The sequence below is a fragment of the Carassius auratus genome, chromosome 25, assembly GCF_003368295.1.
Source record: "Carassius auratus strain Wakin chromosome 25, ASM336829v1, whole genome shotgun sequence".
NCBI lineage: Eukaryota > Metazoa > Chordata > Actinopteri > Cypriniformes > Cyprinidae > Carassius > Carassius auratus.
In genome coordinates this window covers 20,608,977-20,631,963 of record NC_039267.1, presented here as the reverse complement: position 1 = coordinate 20,631,963, position 22,987 = coordinate 20,608,977, and the positions used below count along the sequence as shown (strand labels likewise).

Genomic DNA, 22,987 nt, shown 5'->3' with positions numbered 1-22,987 from the left:
GGCTCTGGCCACACGGGTGAGCAGATGACAGGGTGTTATTCACCAGAGGGCTGTCTCGTACGGTCCGGTCTGAGCTGACGGGGTTACGCAGGCAGCACAGCAGGTGTGCGCTCGATCTGTGCGTCTACATACCTGCCTCCTTCATATCTGGACAGAGAGGGAGGCTACTGTCTTCTAAGCTATAACAGAGCAACATACGATCAATAACAGGAACGCACAGAACGTGTTAATACTAGCTATTCAAATATTTTCAGAAAACACACTGATAAATATCAACTCAATTATGATTTTTAATTATTTCTTCTCAGTGTGTGTGTGTGTATGTGTGTGTGTGTAACCCTGGTGTTTCATGAGCATCTTTTAAACACAGCCGCTGAAGAGCGGACGGCTTCATAACTATAACTCTCTCATCGCAGATTACTCTGTCACCAGCAGGAAGTACACATCCTCTTCTAACGCGACATTTACTGCTCTGAATCCCAGTGAGATGCCTAGACAACATTCAGAGTTACCTTGCCAAGCTGTACGACAGAACCACATGAGCCCCTCATGGAAATAACAGTTAGCTTAGCAACATGCTAACACAGAAACCTAGTGTACATGTATGGGGTTCCAATTAGCATAAAGTCTCGTTTTTAAACATACACAAAGTAGAGCCCGACCGATATATCGGCCGGCCGATATTATCGGCCGATATGAGCTAATTGCATTTAAATCGGCATCGGCGTTTATAACGCTGTCGGCGTTTATAAAAGTGTTAAATGTTTAAAACCAGACTGTTTTTTGATCATTAAAAAATATATACTTTTGATGTGCAATTGTTTAGTCATTGAGACCGTAATCTAAGGCTTTTTTTTTACATAAATCCCTTCTGGAAAATGGTTTATACAGCCCACATACATAGAACAGGCAGATATTTTGCTATTGAATGTTGTGTAAGTGCAGTTTATAGGAAATGGGTCTAATATCCAGTTTATTTTCAAAATCAAAATATCGTCTTATAAATCAGCTATTTTCAAGTTAATATCGGCATCAGCATCGGCCCCCTGCTTTTGTTAGCAGAGCTGGAAAATCACCGAACGTTATTTCACACCCTTTGAATGCTTTCTTCCTGCTGTTTGTTCGACAACTACTTCAATTTGCCCAGCCACGATGACATTTCAGAAAGGAAAACGCCATTGCGTGGATGTGATTTATTACAAAGAGGTGTCCGTGTTTGATTAAAAGTGATATTCGCCATCTGTTGAGGGAGAGCGCTTGCTTTACCCCCAAACAATTACAGTAAAAGCTCTAAAGGAAAGTCCATTTCCCATGTTTCCTGGGATCAAACTGCCTCACCGCTGTTTCAGAGTCCCTCGACGCATTCGGCTTCCACACACACACACACACACACACACATATACTCACTCCTGATGCTCTTGTCTGGCACACTGTCTGAGCCAAAGTGCTCTTCAGTTGCACACACACACACACACACACATACACACACACACACACACACACACACACCTATAGATCACATATGACACTCACTTATGCTGAGTATAGTGAAGAATGCGGACGACAGTACAGTGTTATTCCAGAACAAGGTCAGTGTGTCCTTGTCTTTGGTTGTGTTTAATCTGAAATGAATATTCATGTGTGTGATAATCAATCAGCAGTGTGAGAGGTTAACACCCCTCTCAAAACTGTCCTGAGGTGGTGCCATGGTTTCAGATGCTACTTTAATATACCATGCCAGTACAGGATTGGCATAGTCTATGCTAATGAGCTACAGTTCTTCCCATGGTAAAACTGAACTGTCAGTGTAAATGTTTACCAGAGCTTGTTTGACAGCACTAATATTTAAAGCTAATGTTCCAGAATGTTCTTGCAATTTTCTCTCAAAGTTATGTTTATTAAAAGTTTTCTGGTCTTTAGTAATGTTCTGGAAATATTAGTACAAAAACATTTTCCCTATAAACTATATAACTGCAAACTATGTAATACAAGCCATAACATATATAATTAGGCCATAACAATAGCTTTCTGCTATGCTAGTTTTCATAAAATTTGAGTAAAACAATGAAATGGATAAAAAAATATATATTATCTCATGAATATGCGAATGTGACTGATTAATATGCAAATGAGCATCGATCCCATTTTTCCTGGGCCGAGTCAAGCTAATATTGAATGTCTGAATATGAGGATAGCTGGAAACTCGCGGAGCTTGCATCTTTTAATTGTGTGTGTGTGTGTGTGTGTGTGTGTGTGTTGTCTGGGGGCCTCTCTCAGCTCTGTCAGGCCCTGTGAGGTGTCCTCCGCTATTGCCCGAGCAGAAAAGGGCCGGGTAAGCTAATTGGGCTCTTTATTAATGCCAAAACACACACTTAATGTCAGCACTTCGGCTCTTTCTAATATGTCTGAGGTTTCTAGAGGATTTACTTATGAATGCATTATTAAAATAAACGTCAAAGTACCATGTCAAACATTAGTTTGTATATATACACAAGCATTCATGCACAAAACCTAAAACTGTTCATTTGGGTAGAATAATCTTTGTTTGTAATATGAGAATCCATCTAAAGTGAAAAACATCATGTGACAGCTTTCCCCCAATCTCTTCTTTATGAAGTCACTGGTGATTTCGATGCCATCAGTACAGATTAGTTGCTATCATCCAGAATATCCTGGGAATGATATTGTTAAGACAACTTAAGTTATTCATCTGATTTCACATCCAAAGCCTCGTCACATCCACTTTGCACGAAAAAAACTGAAAGACCCATCCGGACGGCGTCAGCGTTCCCTAAATGATTGTGTTCACGAGGACGCCGGAGCACACCAATCCCAGCAGTGCTGCTTTAGGAAGTCACGCGGTTGTAAACGATGCTTGTTATACCTGCTATATGCAGATGAGATGTTAATTTAATTCAGGGGTTTAATTAGAATCTGTGCCAGATCCTCGGAGCTGATTTACTGATGGAGAGCTTGTTTCATCTGATAACACTTGTATCTTCTGTAGTCATCTGTTCAGTGCAGATCTCTGTGGAGCTCTTCTACGCGCCGATATTAAAACACAACTGCGCTTCAACCGACAGAAACCTCACTTGTGTCTCATCTAGAGTTTAAGAAGAGATCTCAACAAGAGAAACAGCGGAGACAACGATGATACGCAAGTGAAACTTAACTATGAACGCCGTTGAGTCTAAGCTATAAAAGGGCCATACCATTTTCCTCTGGGAATAAATCATACTCTCTCTCTCTCTCTCTGTGTGTGTGTGTGTTTGAGGAGACACGAGTGTCACACTCATATGCACATACAGATGGGAACACACACAAATATACACACACACACATAGAAACAGAGCCCCAGTGTTCATAATTCATCATATTTAAATAAAAGCTCTTCTTCTGCAGGTGAGTACGACTCTCTGCGAGCACACGCTTCTATAGTCTTTGGATGTCTGGATATATATAAATATATATAATATATTTGTATTCAAAGGGTGGAGGTGAAGCTCAGCTTGTTTCCTCCTGTTGATTTAAAAACACACATGCACTATTTTAGTTTCACCTATTCCTGCATTTCCTTTGTAGAGCTAGAGGAAATCACGCATGTTCTCAACAAGAGATATGAAATTCAGACTTCATTCAGGAAAGAGTAAAGATATGCAAGTAAACATAAATCAAATGTAATTATGCGTGTGATGTAAAGACTAAACTACAGCGGTGTAAGCCGATATCCACTTAGACGCTGTTTCTGCGTGATTTTAAGAGAATCTCTGCTATTGATTTGGTGTCGGGTGTATTCCTCCTCCAAACATTTGTCGTCTGTCTGAACAGAGGAAGTAGATGGAGAGTCTGACCTCTGTGACCCCTCTCACCTGAAACTGGGACGTAATGTAGAGAGTACAACAGTGTGTTGCTATCTTGAGCCTCAGCGGATGACTGTAACTCTGGAAGTTGTTTGTCTCTTAAGAAACTCTTTATATAATTTGCACCGTTGAAAACCACTGGAACACCAGCTTGACTGATTATTCTATTGACTGAACTATATGTAATGAATCTCTATTATACATCACTGGTTCTGTAGTATTTTGTCGCGCCGCTCACATCCGGTGCAGACACGGATCCCCCAATCCCCCGCGCCGAAGTCATCATCCATCGCGAAGTTACACTGTAGACATCGGCCAACCCTTACTGAAAATATTAGAAAATATAATTTAGCCTACTTGTTTTATCACATATTCAACAGTTATCGAAAATATTATTTTTAATGCGTGTATGCGTTTATTCATATTTATGAAACAAGAATAAATGATTATTTATATATTCACGATTATAAATTAATTTATATTTGTGTTTATTTATGAAAATATACATTTGTGCTATTTATAAAAGAATCAATGAAAATGAATTTATTTTCTGGTGTTGTGCTCATTTCGAAAATGTTTGAACGTGTCAAATAATTGACTTCATATTTATTGTTTTTAAATCATTGTTAACCTTTATGTATGTATATATGTTTTAATTTACATATTCCTACACATGTTATAAAATAAATAAATAAATAAATAAATGTGATGTTAATAAATGAATCAATAAAACTGAATTTATTTACTGACATTTTGGTAACTTTATAAAATAAAGATAATAATGGAAATAATGGTCTTATTTTATCATTATATTATGTTACTTGTACATGCAATAGCTTTTTAATACCATTTATATATATATATATATATATATATATATATATATATATATATATATATATATATATATATATATATTTATATATATAAAATACACACACACACATATGTGTGTGTATATATAGCGTTTTAATACCACATATGTGTGTGGTTTTTTTTTCAATTCATTCATTCAATTCATTGTTTCTGGTATTTTCATTGACAAATAAATTGTGCTATTATTTACGTATTTTGACATTTGACCAATACATTCTTTATTAGCTTAACTGATTTTTATTTATTAAATGTACTTTCCTCCTCTCATATCAAAGGATGCCACTGTGTCAAACCGTTCATCCGTCTGCTCGATCTAAACCAATATTTCTCTCCGTTCAGACGGTGGTCTCTCGTGAAAAACTCCTCTTGTAACGTTAAACTCCAGCGAGAGCTCCTTCAGTTTCCCTCTAATTTCACGTCACACTTTCACTCACACCGTTTTTCTCCCATTTAACTCCATCATAATGACTTTCGCTTAAATACGTCTGCAAGGCGGCACAATTAATTGTGTTTCTATTTTGTGCAGTTAATTTCACACTGTTAAGCGGCGTGTAAAAACACATGAATGAGCGAGTAATTACACGAGTGGAACCACAGAGACAAATGTACATGTGACACAGATACCAGACACGTGGGGCTCGCAGATAAAAGAGAGCTACATGCGGTGGGTTTTCACACTCCAGGGCCATTTCTCAATTACAGGAAGGAGGACAGTTATTGGGGGAAATAACTGACCTTTGAATCATCAACACTGTGGTTTAAGATGCCTCATACAAACTTAAGGAATATTTCAGCTAAAAACCGGTCATCATTTTCTTCAGTAGAAGACAAAATGAGACATTTAACAGCTTTCAATATAAATATAACACCACAACAGACCAGGATAAATGTCAGTAATGTCAAATGGCAAGGGTTCAAGAGTGTCATAAACCACTGTCATGCACCAAGTCTGAAGATGCAGAAATGCAAATGAAATTTTAGAGGAAAATTTTAGAGAATAGCAAGTTATATTAATATTCAACACATCTCTTGTGTAAAAGTACACGTTAGCATACTTTTTTCAGAGTAATTTTATGGAAGTATTATAATGTACTTGAAAAGAATATACTTACAGATGCGCACACACACACACACACACACACACACACACACACGTTTGTTTTTGTGTAACGTGTGTTCATCCCATAGGTATAATGGCTTTATACTGTACAAACTGTATATTCTATGGCCCAACACCAACCCTGCACATAACCCTAACCCTCACAGGAAACTTTCTGCATTTTTACTTTCTAATGAAAACTCATTCTGTATGATTTATAAGAGTTTTGAAAAATGGGGACATGGGTTATGTCCTCATAAGTCACCCTCTCCTTGTAATACCTGTGTCATACTCATGACATTATACACAGTTGTGTCCTTATATGTCACAAAAACAAGAGCACACACACACACACACACAAACACACACTCAATCAATCAATTTATTTATTTATTTATTTATTTCAGTGTAACTGTGAACTGAATGTAATTTTTTTTATATCACTAAGTTATTTGAATTTAAATGAAAATACATTTTATATTTAATATATTCACATATTTTTGTTTAAATTCGTGTAAATGTAATTAACTGAAGTTCAGAGCATTTTTGACCCACTTACACCTCTGTGTGTAACTTCATAATTCTATTGTCTTTAAAATATGATTATGGTCAATTTGTGTTGAAACTAATTAATGATTAAGTACTCCGAACACAATTAAAGGAACTCAAGTAAAACTCACTCACTATATGAACTATGACTGTATGGAGAAGAGCAGCGTGGACATTCTTCAAAACATCTCATTTGGTGTTCCACAGGACAGAACAAGGAATAAATTACGCTCTTCAACAAATCCTTTAAAATCTGCGTCTGATGCGTCAGACAGAAACATTCATAAACGCATTACGAGTGTGTGCTACTGAGAGCAGTGACTCTGAAATGTGCAACTCACCGATGAAGCAAAAATAAAGCCAGACCTGATAAAAGAGACCCCAGACACCAGACGAGAAGACGATCAGTGTTTAAGAGAGACCTCGTCCTCTTTAGAGAGGACATGCAGGTCTGTTATCGGCAAACGAAGATCATACACACACACACAACTATCTCCAGAACAGACCTAAACCTGAGCGAATCTCCCGGCGGGGAGCAAACATGTTCAACAGGATTCACAGACGAAGTAAACACTGCTGGTTTAGTTTGGTTTAGAGCTAGTCATTATATTAAACATGACGTCTATGGTGTGTTTGTACAGAGAGCTAAGTGTGTGTGTGTGTGTGTGTGTGTGTGTGTGTGTGTGTAAAACCAGATCAAGCAGCTCACTAGTAAATATTCCTGCGAGTGTGTGTGTGTGTGTGTGTGTGAAGGTATATTTGGTATATTTCCTGTGTGCTATAATAAGACCATGTGTGTGTGTGTGTGTGTGAAGTAAAGGACACAGGGAACACACTCTGTGTTTGTTGAACCAGCACAGTGTGTTCATGCTGTGTGCCAACTTTATGTGCTCATCCTCTCTGTCTCCTACACACACACACACACACAGATAATAATTATTCACACACACTCATACAGTCTCTCCTCCTCGAATGCTCCACAAAGTATTTGGACACAAAACACAGTTAAAAATGTCACATTGTGATTGCATTAGATAATATCAAATCAAGTACGAGCGTTGTGTGTTTGAATTAACTGCACATGCTGTGCTACATAGTGTTTTTATTTATATATTTGTATTTTTTCTGTGGGAGTGTGTTACACTTCATTTGAAGGCAATGGTGTAACCGTGTTATTGCACAAATCACACATGTAAGTGATTAATCATAAGATGTGATTAAATGCCATTTGGTGCACATTTCTTATCACCGATGAAAGCAGTTGTGCTGTGCAATATTTTTGTAGAAACTATGATTATTATTTTTTTCTCAAGATTTCTTGATGAATGGAAAGTTTCAAAGAACAGCATTTATTGGAAAAATAGCAATGTAAAAGCCTTGACTTTCACTTTAAATCTAACGCATCCTCGCTTTCCTTCATAAACAAAAACATATTCATTTAGGAGACACAATATTATTATAGTTAATAAAAGAGATCGGAAGTGTTTAAGCTCCTTTTTTCCACGTATTTATGTCTTTCTTACAGCAACACTGGCGCTCTGCTAAAGTTAAATCCAGCATGCAGCGTGGGTATTTTGACAGAAATCTCTATTCTAGGCAGCAGATTGATTTTCTCACTGGTCGAGCGGACGAGGAGTGTGTTTTTATAGACGTGGTAATCTCATCCCAGGATACGTTCAGATTATCACACAGCTAATCTAACACACGGCCGTCAGACTTCATTCAGACGGACAGAGACTGAAGAAACGATGAGAGATGGAGCTAAAAACCTCTGACACACTGAACACACACACACACACACACACACACACACACACACACACAGGCACACACACACACACACACACAGGCACACACACACACACACTGAACACACACACACACACACACACACACACAGGCGTATGTATGCTGTGGGGTGTTTAGGGGGGTTTCCAGTGTGTTTTTTTTTTTTTTTTTTTTTACATTTCCACAATTTCATTGCCCCCCATTGCTTAAAAAAAATAATAGAAATGATTTAAAAAAAAAAAAAAAAAAAAAAAAAAAACAGTCATGTGGTTTAACCATCAGTTAAAAGGTTGTTTCGCAATATACAACATACCACAATTAATTGGTCTTATTAATAAGCAGCTGAATAAATAAATGTGGTTTAACTGACGTAAAATTTATTAACCCTTTTTATTTTCAAATAAAATTATTATTATTATTTTAAAAGTCATGAATGATTAATTCACTGACACACTTTTTAATCATAAAGTCACACCACTTTTTACACGCAAAATTTTTATTTCATTATTTGTATTTATGTATTCATTTATATTACAGCATGGTTCTATGACTTTTGTTTCACAGAAACCACCATTTACTATTAAACACACATGAATTTGACCTGAGACATGTGTGTTGTTTAACGGTGTAGTAATCAGGAAGCAGGACGGACCGTGACATGTAGAGCTGGAGAAGGGGTGTTTGTCTCAGTAATCTAGTAATTGTTTAATGCTGCACACACACTGAGAGAGTGTGTTTTGTTCATAACCTCAAGTGCCGCCCACTTGAAAATGTCAAACGGAGGAAGGAAAGGCTTTTGACGGCTCACGCATGCATCATTTCCACTGCGCTCATCACTTTCGGTCCAAATCAGATGTGCTAAATAGGACAAATAAACCCAAGTCACTCAGCAGTCCTCAGAGATCATGAAAGCGTCCGCTCCTTTCTCTCTGGACACGAGTGTCCTTCATCATGAGCCACACAGCACTGCTTCTCTCTCAGCGAGGAGACTTTACAGTTTACCTGAATGAGAGAGTGTGTGTGTGTGTGTGTGTGTGTGTGTGTGTGAGAGGTTTATACAGCGCTGTATTCTGATCGATGTGGAAGTGCTTCCTCTATGCAGATAAATACACAGCAGAATCCTCTTATTAATGTGAAATTATTCTAATTGCTGCAGAGCCCATGATGTTCCACACACACACACACACACACACACACACACACTTCACTGCATCCATGTCGTCTGGAGAGGAGCAGGGCATTATGGGATTGTGGAGGATGAAGCTTTGAGTGTTTCTCTGGACTAAACAACACGTCCTCTTTCAACACGTCTCAAAGTCAACATTAAATACAAACTTGTTTTAATCTTAAAGAATCGTAGAATTCCTTTGTATATAAAAAGCATTTAGCTGAGCCTCGGTAGACTTCAGCTCATCTTTGTCGTTTCATAACTACTTCTCTTGTCTTTGAAACATGGTGAGAGTGTACTTTCTTAAAGCACTGACAAACATTTATGATACACTCAAATATATAATGCCATTTCTACTGAAACGTTTGTGTCATGCATTTAAACATATCTAGAAGTCCACGCTTTAATGATGAAGCTGCAATTACTCCATGTAAAATATCTGAACGTTATATGACCTACACCACGCTACAGTAAACTGATAATGACACGAGCTTTAGTGTCAGTTTATAAGTAAATAAAGAAGTGCACTACTTTAAAACACAACAGAGAGATTATTCAAGTAATGACTTTAAATGTATAACTTTGGTAACACTTTAAGCCGTTCTTGATGCTGCATACTATTATAATAACAATAAATGATGCATAATTACATGCAACCCTGATCATATAGTTAATATCACTCAGTACTTAAATCTATAATTACACTCTAACAAACACACCTTAAAATAAAGTGCATTTTATTATTAAAAGTGGCCTTTTCATTAATATTATATTATCACAACAAGTAGTTTTTTAATGTGCTTCTGAGATTTAAAGTACACTACAAAGTGCACAAGGGTGGACAAAATTATACTGTTTACTCAAAACAACGTTTTGCTCGTCTCTCTTACAGAGAATTCAATCCCAGAATGCACTGCACAGAAAAATGTCTGATTCAAAATGATGAACACTATCTATGGAGTGCGCTGGACTAGTGTGCTGTCTCCTGAGACGCCAGACCAGAGCTAGTGTGTGTCACAGGTTCAGGAGGCTGATGTGTGACCTGTGGTGCATCATGGGAGTGACCCGGGGCCGAAGCAGCAGGTTTAGGAGCCGCTCGCTCCTGTAACAGCTCTGCATCAGACGGGGTCTTCTGGGTTTATTAAAGCGAGCCGCGCTCATCATCACAATACAGTCAGAGGATCTGGACATTCAAAATAATCCAGTTATATTCCTATATATTCATATCCCAAACACAATATTTCAGCCTGTGAATGTGAAACCTGAGTTTTCTCCAACGCTAACATCAACATAAACTTGTGTGTGATTTGAGATTCTAAAGTGCTCTTGAAAACGATTACAAACAGTACCAAAATTTTTTTTAAAAATAAATCAAATCAAACTCAATTATGACCAGATTTGATCATGACCAGATTTTTGGATTAATTGCATTGATTTAATAATAATCTACATTAAAAAACTATCAGAATTATAATACTTCATTATTATTACTGTCATTTTTACATAGTTAATATACAATTATAGTTTATGTAAATACTTTCAACAATTTTGTTTGCATTTGCTGTATTAATTTTCATTTTAGTTTAAGTATGTTAATTTGTGGTTTTGTCATTTTTATTTTTTTTTGCAAATAATTCATGCATACTGTAGTTTAGGTTTTAGTTTATTTTCATTTTACTAAAACTTTTCTATATTTTATTTTATTTCAGTTCATATTTTATTATATTACTTATTCTGTTTCAAGTAATAATATTTATTTTATTTGTAATGGCTTTGGTTTTAGTGGTTTTTAATTAACGATAATAAACCCATCAAATATTTATGCATTTAAAGAAAATAAAGATTTACCATATACAAACATATATATATATATATATATATATATATATATATATATATATATATATATATATATTCTGCATTTCCTAAAATGTCAGATAATTACTTTGATAAGCTAAATTTGTTACTGACTTATATAATCAAATATTCAAATATTTTCATCACATTATTTTGCCGTTTTGTTCATAATTTACAGTATGCACATATATACACAAAAATGCATTAATTCATAAACAACATTAAATCTTACAATTAGATGTATGATTAATTAGATTAGATTTACTCACTGTTAATTTTTATATTTTTTTTAAAGAAAGTCGCATTCCAAAAAGTAAAAACAAACAAACAAACAAACAAACAAAGAACGGCAAGATATTTAATCCTACAAGAAAGCATGTTTAAACTGAATAAACAGGTGAAAACAGTATGTGGATTGTTAGCTGGAACACAAATGAAGCAGAGGAGCAAACACAGACTGCACGTGTGATGGCCGAGCTGCCCTCCTCAGCTCTCTTATTCACTTATTTATTTATTTCTGATAGTTAGCTCCCGCAGAGCTCGCAAAATTAATGTCAGCCCGCAGAAAATAGACACGGAAAGCTCAAATTCAGCACTTTGTGCCCACAGAAGATATTTGTCAAGCTAACAAGGAGGAGAGGAGGCCCTGGGAAAATACATGCCATGGGATCTGCAGCGAAGAAGAGAAGAAGAAACGAGAGAGACACGTCCCAGACACAGATGAACTGAGCAGATCCACAAACAGTCCTGTAAACACCGCTCAACACCACACAGGTCCAGATTAACCTGAAGACAAGCTCTTCTTTAAAGCCTTCAGATGCGTCCGGTGGCATAACGAAGTAAAACGTAATTATACATCGCTTGGATTCAGAAAAGTGAGTATGTGAATATAAAATTAGCCATTAATCACATCCAAAATAAATATACTGTGTATATTCGATGCGATTAATTGAATAAATGATCAAATCAATCATTCGGCCAATACATTTTCACTCTGTGTCATAAAAACCTGGAATGAACTGATATTTTTAGAGACTTCCTGTCCAGAACTCATATCCTCACTGGCTTTGATTACATTCAACACACAAACACACGGCACAGGGACAGACGACCAATCATAATCAATCATTTCAACAACAACAACATCCGCTGACGTCACAATAAGACAAACATGACGTGTACTTCCTGTGGTGACTGTGACCTCACATTTGAGATTCATTACAGCGGAAACGTGTGGTTAAATGCTGACGAATCAACGCAGAACACCGATACGGTCCTATCAGATTCACCCTCGGCTCACTAGAACACACACACACACAAGGCTGTCTTAGTCTTATAGACGCCAGACAATGGTGTTCATAGTAAACTTAGTATAACTTAACCTAACTAACCTTCACTAAAAACCCATTAAAGCAAAGCACAACTGGCCCGTTTTGTTTTATTATGGAGGATATGTTTGGCCGGTGAGGTTATGTTGGGATAACCGCTTACATTATCACTGCAAGCAGATGTTACACGAGACGTCGACAAACCTGCCAGTGTTCGGTCATTATAACAAACCCGCTGGTCACTGGTTAGTATTCGACTGGAAGTTAGTCACTAATTCAGACAAGTTCATGCATTCACTCCACAATATAACTGCTATAAATGCACTATATATGAGAATATGAAATGAACGTTATGGCTAGGGTTTTGTTGGTTATAATACAAATGTATTATTTGTAATCAAACACAGAAATAATCATTCTATTTGAATTGATAATTAATTAAATAAAACCAAACAATTAAGATACATTTTTTTTTAGATAACTATAAAAAATATTTATGTATTATGTACAATAATTTACGTTATTCAAACAGGTTTCTACATGTTTATAATATGCCTTTTAGTTCATTTTAGATTATAGCTATGCTATTTCTTGACCGCAGGAGATCTTGTAATGTTAAAAAAAAAAAAAAAAAAAAAAAAAAATCCAGTGTGATTAAATATTTATAAATAAGGATTATAATCATTTTCATCGGCACAGAATAAAGAAGTCTTGGCTCTTACCTCAGACTGCAGGGGCAAAGGGCAGGGGTCAGAGGTCATATCACAGGTGTAGAAACTTTCGTGATGTCCTTTCGAGATGAACAAGATGTGCAAAAGACAGAAAGATAAAAAAAACGGATTAATAGGATACCATAAAATAAATCACAATTATTTTCCATATACAATTAAAAGAAAACGTACTTTGTGTACACACACACACACACACACACACACATACATATATATATATATATATATATATATATATATATATATATATATATATATATATAATTTAAACAAAAAATGACTGACCTTGTTTTACACCTTTAAGCTTTGTGTATATTATACATAAAGCAAAACTCACAAAAAAAAAGTGAAAGCGATTAATATGCAAACTGGGGTGTAATTAGCAGCTTTCTTTCTCTCTCTCAGGTGTAGTGCTTCTGTTAAACAGAGTTAAACCCAGACCGAGCCATTCATCTGAGGCCTCCCCTCAGCACACACACACACACACACACACACACACACACAACACGGTCTCACGCTAACACGCTAATGCTAACAGCTATCCAGAACCATCTCTACCCAAGAACAACGTTTCAATGCAGCGATAACAGCTTCAAGAGAAACCGTTCACACAAATCCTGCCGCGTTCATGATACACGTGACATCTTACTTGTTGATGTGCAGCTGAAGAGCAACAGAAGGAGAAACTGACCGCACTTGTTTGAATCGTCAAACGCGCGCATTTCAAAGGCTTTGGGATCACTTCTCTTGTGTGGAAAAGACAATGTTATATATCCCTTTTATGTTAAACACGGCATTGATTAATAACGGAATATGCAACGTGTTTTTGACTGCGGTGACATTAATACAAAATGATTACGTTGCTTCTCGCAAGTTCCTTTAAGTGGCACTCAAAAGCGTTCAGTATTCTCCGTTTTGACTCGCTGGTTGTTCCGTTTGGAAATAAGGCATCAGGTGAGTGGAACTGATAATTAATGGTTAGTCAATAACATGCACTTCTCAGGGGTGCCAGGTTTTCTCGACGAAACCCGCCCAATTTCTAATCGAAACTAAGTTATCCCCATTGCATTTAGAGGGGGTCCCCGTTAAAAAAATCGCCTTCAATGAGTAAAATACATGTTTTTGGCGAGTTCCTCTGGTTAAATTCGAATACCCACGTCACTTCCACCTGTGGACAAGAAAAACAACCCGCGGCAAGTAGCCCAATTCCGCGGGAAAACTGCGGATTTGGCAACACTGCACCTCATGTACTAAACCTTGACAGTAGTGGTAACAAAGCTGAGATAAACGCATTTGCTATTAAACATTTAGCTTACTTTTACAAATCTGTGAGCTCTTTTATGGAGTGTCATGATTCAAGTGCAGTGCTGTACCAGGTGAGCTACCGAGCAAGTTTACTACATCTAAAATGCCAAAAATGTGATGGTAATACTATATATATATATATATATATATATATATACACACACACATATATATATATATATATATATATATATATATATATTCCTACTATGGTAATACTATGAGGTAATAAAATAGAAAGACACAGTGTGAAAGTAAGTACTCAATAACCTGCCCCTGTAATCATAATTTATATGAAAAATAATAAAAGTTGTTGGTGTTTTACTGCTGCTGGTGTCTATTTTAGCGAGAAATTGCAGTTAATTGTATGTAGTGCTACATTTTTGGAGTTTAGCAAAACACTTAAAAATTACATATACTCAAGAAAGGTAGGCCTAAGTGTTTGTGCTGCCTTAAAATTTAAAGTCAACTCCAAGTTGCCACTTTTACAACAACAACAAGGCAGTGTGAACGCTTACTTTTAAAAGTTAAAACACTTTGTTTTTTCCAGTAAGTCTGTGTTGCAGTTTTTATTATAACTATTTCGTTTATATATTTTTTTAAATGTGTCAGAGATGAAGTCCCCATCCACTCCTGTTGTTTGGAGACCAGCAGCCTGTCTGTTGTGCTTAAGTTTTCTTTTAAAATTTCACTGAAAAAGAAAAAATCCTCAACAAACCAAAAGAGACAGACAACGTGTGAGCAACACGAAGGTGAATAAGCATATTTGACAAAAGTTTCACTTTTGAGTGTGCTCTCCCTTGAAGGTAAAGATAACAGTCGTTCAGTAGCAGCGTAACTGCGGTAGAGCGGTAAAGCCCGGGGTTGTGAAACGAGACTTCATGAAGGCGTTTTATTGATACGAGTGGCTCAGAGCAGCTCAAGGACTTGCTCTTGTCTTCATATTCACCTCACTGCTGTGCTCTCTGCCACAGGACATGACATCACTCGCCGGGGTCACGACCCGCCGCCGACTCAACGATAGAGAGAAAAAAAGAAAAGGAAAGGGGTTAGAGATGAAGACGGGAAAAGAAAGAGTTGGGAAGTGCTGCTCTGTAGGTCACCTTGCCTGGCTGAGGGATCAATGTTGCTTTGACTCGCTGGTTAAAGAGAGAGAGAGACTGCAGCCCAGACACCTAGCCAGTAAATCACCTCGCCAGCTTCATTGAGATGCAGGTATAACACAGGACGGGCACAAGGCCAAAGCCTACAACACCCCCACACTCATATACACTCGTCTATGAGCTCTTCCTTCACCTTTTAAACGCGTTCACTGTATGTAAAAGAGCAGCTTGAACCTTCTACTAAATCATTCCTTTCCAGATTTCCTTTGTGTTTCACACTAAATGAACAAAGAGCAGTGACACGAGGGTGAATAGATCACAGATGTATTATTCCTTTATTTTATTATGAGTTTTATTCTCGTTTTTCCCCCGTCTCTGAAGAACCGTTCCTTTAACCCGCAGCCATGATGATCTAACGCATGGCTGATTGTCAAAAACAAACACTCGGGCGTCACGCGTGGCGTCTCGGTCGCTCTCTCCTAAAGTAGAGCTCAGGCAATCAACACAAACACATCCATTTCCTCCGTGTAGCGGTGGAGGGAAGGTTAAATTATTATCTTTTCAAAGAGCTGCTCTATAACTCAGCTTTACAGAGGCAGAGCGGGTCGGGATGATGGACGCACACGGCAGGGACATAAACTCCCTCCTTTAAATCACTCTAAATGGAAATGTTTAGCGTGGAGAGATGCAGATGAGCTCGGATCTACAGAATGAAGAAAAGACCAGAGAAAGTGTATCTAGATGTAGATCTATAGGTTGGATAAGACATAGCCTTGATTTAAAAAAAAAATACGTATTTATTCATTTTTAGTTGCGATAACTATAATTATTCCAAATTTGTTTCCCAGAAATGCATTTGCTCAAATGATTGTGTAAGCACGGTCGACTCTCGCTTGACGCTGGCGTATTTCTTGCAGTCGCGACAATCATTTTTAATCCACTCCGTGAGAAGATCACATCGCCTGCCAAGCTAAACATCGACGCGCGGCAGAAACAGTGTCTGATATGATTAAAGAAGGAACGCTGCTGTATGTAAATGATTGAAACGCCAATATGCATGAGTTGAACTGTGATTTCCTATTGTTGACCTCAGTCACAAAAGAGCAATATTGTGACAGAAGATAACTATATTATCTGTAATAACCTAATCAGGATCGCCCGTACCAGTGATTAGAGCACATATGGTGTCAATATCCCACTGCTGATTCAATTAAGTGTGTGTGGATCGGTGTGAAAGCATTGGCCTCTGTGTGTGTGTGTGTGTGTGTTTTGGTGATTTGTGCTAGATGCATGTTGGTTATGGAGCCGAGGTGTGAAAATATACACGGTGTGTGTGTAATGAAATCCACTGACTTCATACCCGAGCTGAAACGCACGATGTGTTTCGATGCATCATGATGTTTGATTATTCTGCTCGAGTTAGGAAAAGATAGATCAGATGAAAGTTTCAAATGTGTAAATGTAACAATAACTTTCATTAATAAATCATTATCAAACTGGTTGGTTAATATATATTCATAGAGTTTGAAACGAGAGATAATGTGCTGGTTAATGTTTGCTAATACACTTAAAATGCTAAAATGCTTACAGGTGTCTTTAAACTTTTTTTTTTTTTGCACCAGAATTACAATCTGTAATGTCTTTAGCAAGCATTTAGCTAAACTTAACCAGCCTCCCTTCACACAAACCTCATTACACTAGCTAAAAGTCCAGTGTCCATAAAGATACTCAATTATTAGTAATTGTTGATAAATATTTACAAATTATGAATAGACTCAACTATAGATTGACTACTGCAAAAATATGAACAAATGATTGATACATGATTAATAAAGATGTGTGAATGGGTAAGTTCAGGTCTTTCTGGACAAGTTTTGCCTTTTAGATGATCGTTTATAAAGGTATTAATGATTAGTTAACATTTATAAACATTTTACAATGATTAATAGTTTCTATTTTAGATTGAGTACAGCAAAAACATCAACAAATAATTCATAGATCATTTGTTCATAGAGGTCTACACAACAAATGAAGATCTTATGAACTGAAAGTTTACTGACATCTGTAAGCATTTCTATCTATTATTTTTTTACAATGTATGTTAATCAAAAGGCAATGTTTAATAAGTTAATACGTAAATATTAACAAGAGCATTATCCCTTTTTTCTAGCTATGAGAATATATATTAACTAATGATCTGTTAAGCATAATATAATGCATGGTAATGACTTATAAATGGAAGTTATTATAGTGTCACCAAAAAGGGGACGTACTGAATCGATATTGCAAAAAATAAATAAATAAATAACGATTAATAAATTAATTATATAAACAATAAAATAATATATAAAAAACATTGTAAAAAATCTGAATAATATTATCTGAATACACACACACACACACACACACACACACACAACATACTGAACTGATTGCACACTTTAAGTTTTTAAACTGTTGTAGTTTTGTAAAGCAGATACCAAAAGTATCTGTAAAAATAAATACAAATAAAATAAAAGTAATAATTACTTTTACAGAAAAAACAACAATTCTGTCTAAAAAGACTGTAAGTAGATGCATAATTAAATCTAAATAAACAGCTGTAACAGAGCAGCTGCTGTATCCACAGATCTGAGTTATAACGCTGATGTCATTAAGCACTTTTGGGTTTTGACCTCATCAAACAGAAAAGCCATAAATGACATGATCCGCAGCCGCTCAAAGAGAGTCGAAGCCCAGCTGGGGAAAATCACCAATGATTCATCAATTTAAAGCAGCAGAAACCAGCTCTTTTCTCCACTATTAATCATGCTAGAAATCACTGTGCTTTTTCCACGGCGTGGACCCTGAGCTCACAGCCAGCCGTGTGAAGTCCTCCGGACGCCATGCGTTTAAGACTGTGTGCGTCATCCGCTTGATATTCAAACCATCATTGTGCTGATGAGCCACTGTTTTCACCCAACGCCCTAAATACAGACGTCCCACACACACACACACACACACTTCTTTTCACTTTCTTTCCAGCTGTGAGCCCACATCCTGTGTGCTGTGACAATGAGAGGGAAGCTTGACTCACTATTCGAATTATTTGGGGGCTGATAATAGTGATGGCTTGAGAGAACGAACGATGGGCCTGAAGAGAGAAAGAAGCTTGGAGGAAACAAAACCAAGATGTGACACTGAGAAGCAGACCGTTGTATGAAATCTTGAGTTCAGACAATGTCTAATCATAAACTCATGATTTTTTTTTTTTTTTTTTGTGCTTAATAAAACACAAACAGACCACACTCATTTGTTTTGGTGAACTCTTAAGGGAAAGCATCTGCTAATGACATTTCTGAGGTAACTATAGGCCTGAGTGATAACTGGTAGAAATGAAATAAAGGTTATTAATTGTTAATAGTCTGTAAGCACACAGTCAGGTTATTCTTATCCAAAGAAAACCAGAATTTAATCGAACTGACAGTTTGTGTCAATGTTCAGCGCGCTTTGGTAAATCTGATTTCGAGGCGAATCTGTTTGTCAGAATCACAGTCGCGCGGAATAGCAGTTATTTAAATAGCAGTTTAAGCAAGTCTCACGAAATGAATGAATGAAACTAAACCTTGATCAGATGTGTATAAACTATGCGCTGGACCACAGGAGATTGGATTTTATTTTGCGAAGCAATAACAGAAATAAATGTTTAAAAAGGGGGGTAAAAAAAAGCATTTCCCTCCTTAAATCAAATGCTATTTAAATATAGGTTTTTGCTTGTAAATTATTTTTTTTAATTATATCGAATCTGTCTTTAGTGAAATATTCCGATATAAACTCACAGCGAGTTATGATAAGTGCGAGCGCGTTTTGTCATGTTTCTAAAACAATTTAGCTGTATACCAAGTTATCCTGGCTTTTTTAAAATATAAATAATTGTATCTGTCATATGTTATTTTAGTTTATTTATATTTTAAGCAAAACCGATTTAATAAGACATTATTTGCTCATCTCGCGCACTTTATCCAGCGGCAACAAGTGAAATCGTCAACTTTCCTCAAAACTATTAAAAATCATAAACTCTTATTTATTTTCCCGATCAGCTTGTAATATTAAATATTGTATTCAGTGAGAGTCTCACAGTTTAGGCGTGCTCTAATAAATAACACGAGGACATTTGATTTGAAATGTTTAACATTTATTGATGAACTCTATATTCTGCTCCAGCTTGTACAGTCAGTGTTTGTCAATCATAATCGATGTCAAATATTAAAATAAATGTTTTCGGAAAGGGTTTATTTCCCACCTGATGCAAGTAAATGTTTTACAGCAGCGAGGTCCGAAATACTTCACTATTCTCTCATAATAATAATTTGATTTATATTTAGATGCAAATGCTAAAATAACAGTTGTGAATGCATCATTCCAAGCGCGTGCTAAGACAAACTCTTCATTCTTCATTGATACAATATGCTTCTCTTTAATAAGAATAATTTAGAAACACTTAAGTCAGTTGAACAGTTAGAAATCGTTCATTTTACCATATTTTATGGTCAAGCAATATATGGAGTGACATATTTGTCAAAGTGTATCACACTGAGATAAATTACAGTTGTTTCAGGGGTTTAATAATGTCTCTTCGTTTGACAAAAATACAAATAAAAAAGGATAATCATACAGAATCATTATTTTTTTTGCCAAAACATGTTTCGTTGCTAAAATTGCTGTATGCAGAAAATGCCAGGAGTTTGTCGCAAGGAATCATGGAGGCAATGTTTCATGAAGGGGATGAAAAGATGTCACTTTTTTGCTCAGAGTCCCAAAAAAGTGGACAGGACCAGACAATGAGACAATGAATGCAATGTCGGAGCAGTTCAGTTCAGTTCGTTCAGGTAAAAGAAAGAAAAAACATGACCAGCATGTGGAAACACACAAATAAATACATGACTGAATGAGTTCTTCACAAGAACACAACATGTGATGGAGTCTGAATGAAACAGAGTCAATCTGAAGGAGTCTGAATTGCCTCACGAAACCAGCGTGATGTGTCGCTCAACTTTACAAAAAATGTCAACTTAACAGTTACGCAACACGAGGCAACATGGGGAGATCTCAAAAGAAAGCACGTTCCCCTATTACACTTTCAACAGAACAGACAAAATGAAAATAATGTCTTATTATTGTCCAAAAGCGCAGAGCAGAAGTTAACGTGGGCTAAACTCTAAAATATGATTTCTTCATTACTGGATTAAACGGATCTAAATTTTTACCAAACAGTAGGAATAAAACATAAACTAAAAAATAAAAAGTGAGAGGACTGCCCAATCCAACACAACGCGCGCGCACGCGACTGTCGCACACCGCTGCTCTATGAAGTGCCGGTAAACTCACATGAAAAACTCCGGGGACGACGGGTTGTTGTCGCTGCTCGAGCCGTTTTCTCTGAAGCCGCTGCTGATGAGCTTCTCGTACTTCTCCTTGTACGCGTCCCTCTCGCGCGCCAGTCTGGAGATCTCCTGCTTGAGGTGGTCCACCTGCTGCAGCAGCTGGGTCTTCTCGCCCTCCAGGACGTGCCTCTGCTGCACCCGCTTGTAGCGACACGACTGGGCATAGCCTCTGTTTTTGAGGGTTCTCCTCTTCTGTTTGAGCCGGATCACCTCCTCTTTGCTGACCCCCCGCAGCTGCCGGTTGAGCTCGCGCACGGACATGGTCACCAGCTGCTCGTCCGAGAAGCGGTCGTCCAGGTGCATGTGCTGGTGGCTGGCGGGGTTGCCGTTGGACTGCATCCCGGGCGTCGGATGGTGGCCGCCCGGGTGGTGGTGGTGATGGTGGTGGTGGTGGGGTGTCCCGTTCTGGGCTGCGGCGGCCGCGATGACCGCGGAGACCACCGCGGCGGCGGATCCCATCTCCTCGCCGGCCATGGCGCCTCCCGCCCCGGCTGCGCTGCTGAACTGCTGCCCTCTAGCATATCCGTCGAAGCTCTGGAGCTGGTGACTGCTGTTGATCAGCGCCTCCACCGCGTCCTCGGGGCTGAAGCCCAAAGCCTCTGGGTTGAGCTGCTGTTGGTAGCCGGTCATCCAGTAGAAATCCTCCAGGTGCGCCTTCTGCTCGCTCCCGGAGCCCGGACTGGGCGCCGAGAAGCTTGGGGAAGGGGGAACCGAGCTGCAAGGCGTGCTCATCGGGGTGGAAGACAGGGATCCCCCGGCGATCAGGCGGTTGCACTGGCTGATGCTGCGATCGGGCTCCACCGGCTCCTTTTTCACTTCAAACTTCATCAGATCGAAGTCATTAACATATTCCATGGCCAGGGGACCGGTGGGCAGGTCGGAGCTGCTCATTGCCAGTTCTGATGCCATCCTTTTGCTGTTGACAGTCCTCCAAAGGGGGTGAAGAGCAGCTGTCAAAGTGGTCGGGTTCGAGACAGCGTGAGCCAGTTTGATTTCTTTATTTAATTCTTCAAAAGCGGAGAAAGGGGATCGCCGGCGCCGATTTATTTTTTTTTAAGAATTGACGCCTTTTCGCCTCTCGCGCAACAGACGCAGGAGCGCGCGCGTCTCTAGTTCCTCTCTCTTTGTGCGCGAGTGTCGACGCGTTTGAGCCGCAAACATTTAACACTGCATAGCTGCGTGGCGCCCTTTTTTTCAATAGTTTCGCAGAAATGAGGACCGTAACATGTATGTGATTGGCAATTGGATGCTTGGCTGGAAAAAAAAAAAGTACTCCGGGCTTGTTCCAGAGTTTTTAAAGGATCACCGAGCATAGGAGTATAAAAGCAATGCTGAGTTTTATAGCCGCCCTGACGTCAGGTTTGAAATACGAAATTGACTCGGACTCGTAGCCAATAGGCTCGCTGAAACCGACGGTCAATTTACATACTAGAGAAGAAACAAAAGTTTTCTGAACTGTCAGAACTGACAGAGAGCTGAACGACCACTTTAACTCTTCATGGACACTGGTTTTGTGTTTGCTATTTAAAGCAGGTAAAGCATCTCTTCATTCATTGTAGCTGTGTTTTCCCAAATTGCCTCTTGCATTAAGTCAAGCGTTCTAACTGTATGCAATCACAATGATTTATACATGATATAGGCCTATTAACAACCTTAAAAATATAATTTAACTACACTTAATCTATTAATGCTTGTTTAAAAGACTATATTACTGACATTTCTTAAAATAAATCATTTATAGTCATTATGAATGTCTATAAATGTTAATCAAGTAATGTTTTCATTACGTTATCGGTGGAGGCATGCTACTTAAATGTTTAATAATAGGTTGTTTGTCATTTTTAGGCATATTGGATAGAAGAAAAAAAAGTGCACGACGCATATATTAGCGACAGATGTA

The 22,987-nt window shown here is 37.8% G+C and overlaps 1 protein-coding gene and 1 long non-coding RNA gene across 4 annotated transcripts in view; one reads left to right on the top strand and one right to left on the bottom strand.

The window, feature by feature from the left end:
* LOC113043777 (transcription factor Maf-like) overlaps positions 1-22,715 on the bottom strand; it is a 65,334-nt gene extending 42,619 nt beyond the window's left edge. Inside the window, exons 1-3 of one of the 3 annotated variants that reach the window (XM_026203372.1) lie at positions 21,032-22,715; positions 13,248-13,315; positions 10,099-10,523 (exon numbers count right to left, since the gene is read on the bottom strand). In XM_026203372.1, coding sequence (XP_026059157.1) covers positions 13,288-13,315; positions 21,032-21,996 — 993 coding nt within the window. In that variant the 5' untranslated portion in view covers positions 21,997-22,715 and the 3' untranslated portion in view covers positions 10,099-10,523; positions 13,248-13,287. Of the gene's footprint in view, positions 1-10,098; positions 10,524-13,247; positions 13,316-21,031 lie in introns of those variants that run through there. The other 2 variants (XR_003275786.1, XM_026203370.1) reach the window with 2 other exon arrangements.
* LOC113043845 (uncharacterized) lies at positions 14,526-19,950 on the top strand. Its single transcript, XR_003275799.1, has 3 exons — positions 14,526-14,632; positions 15,536-15,776; positions 18,689-19,950. It is a non-coding gene; the product is annotated as an uncharacterized LOC113043845 (long non-coding RNA).
* Positions 22,716-22,987: the final 272 nt, after the last annotated feature.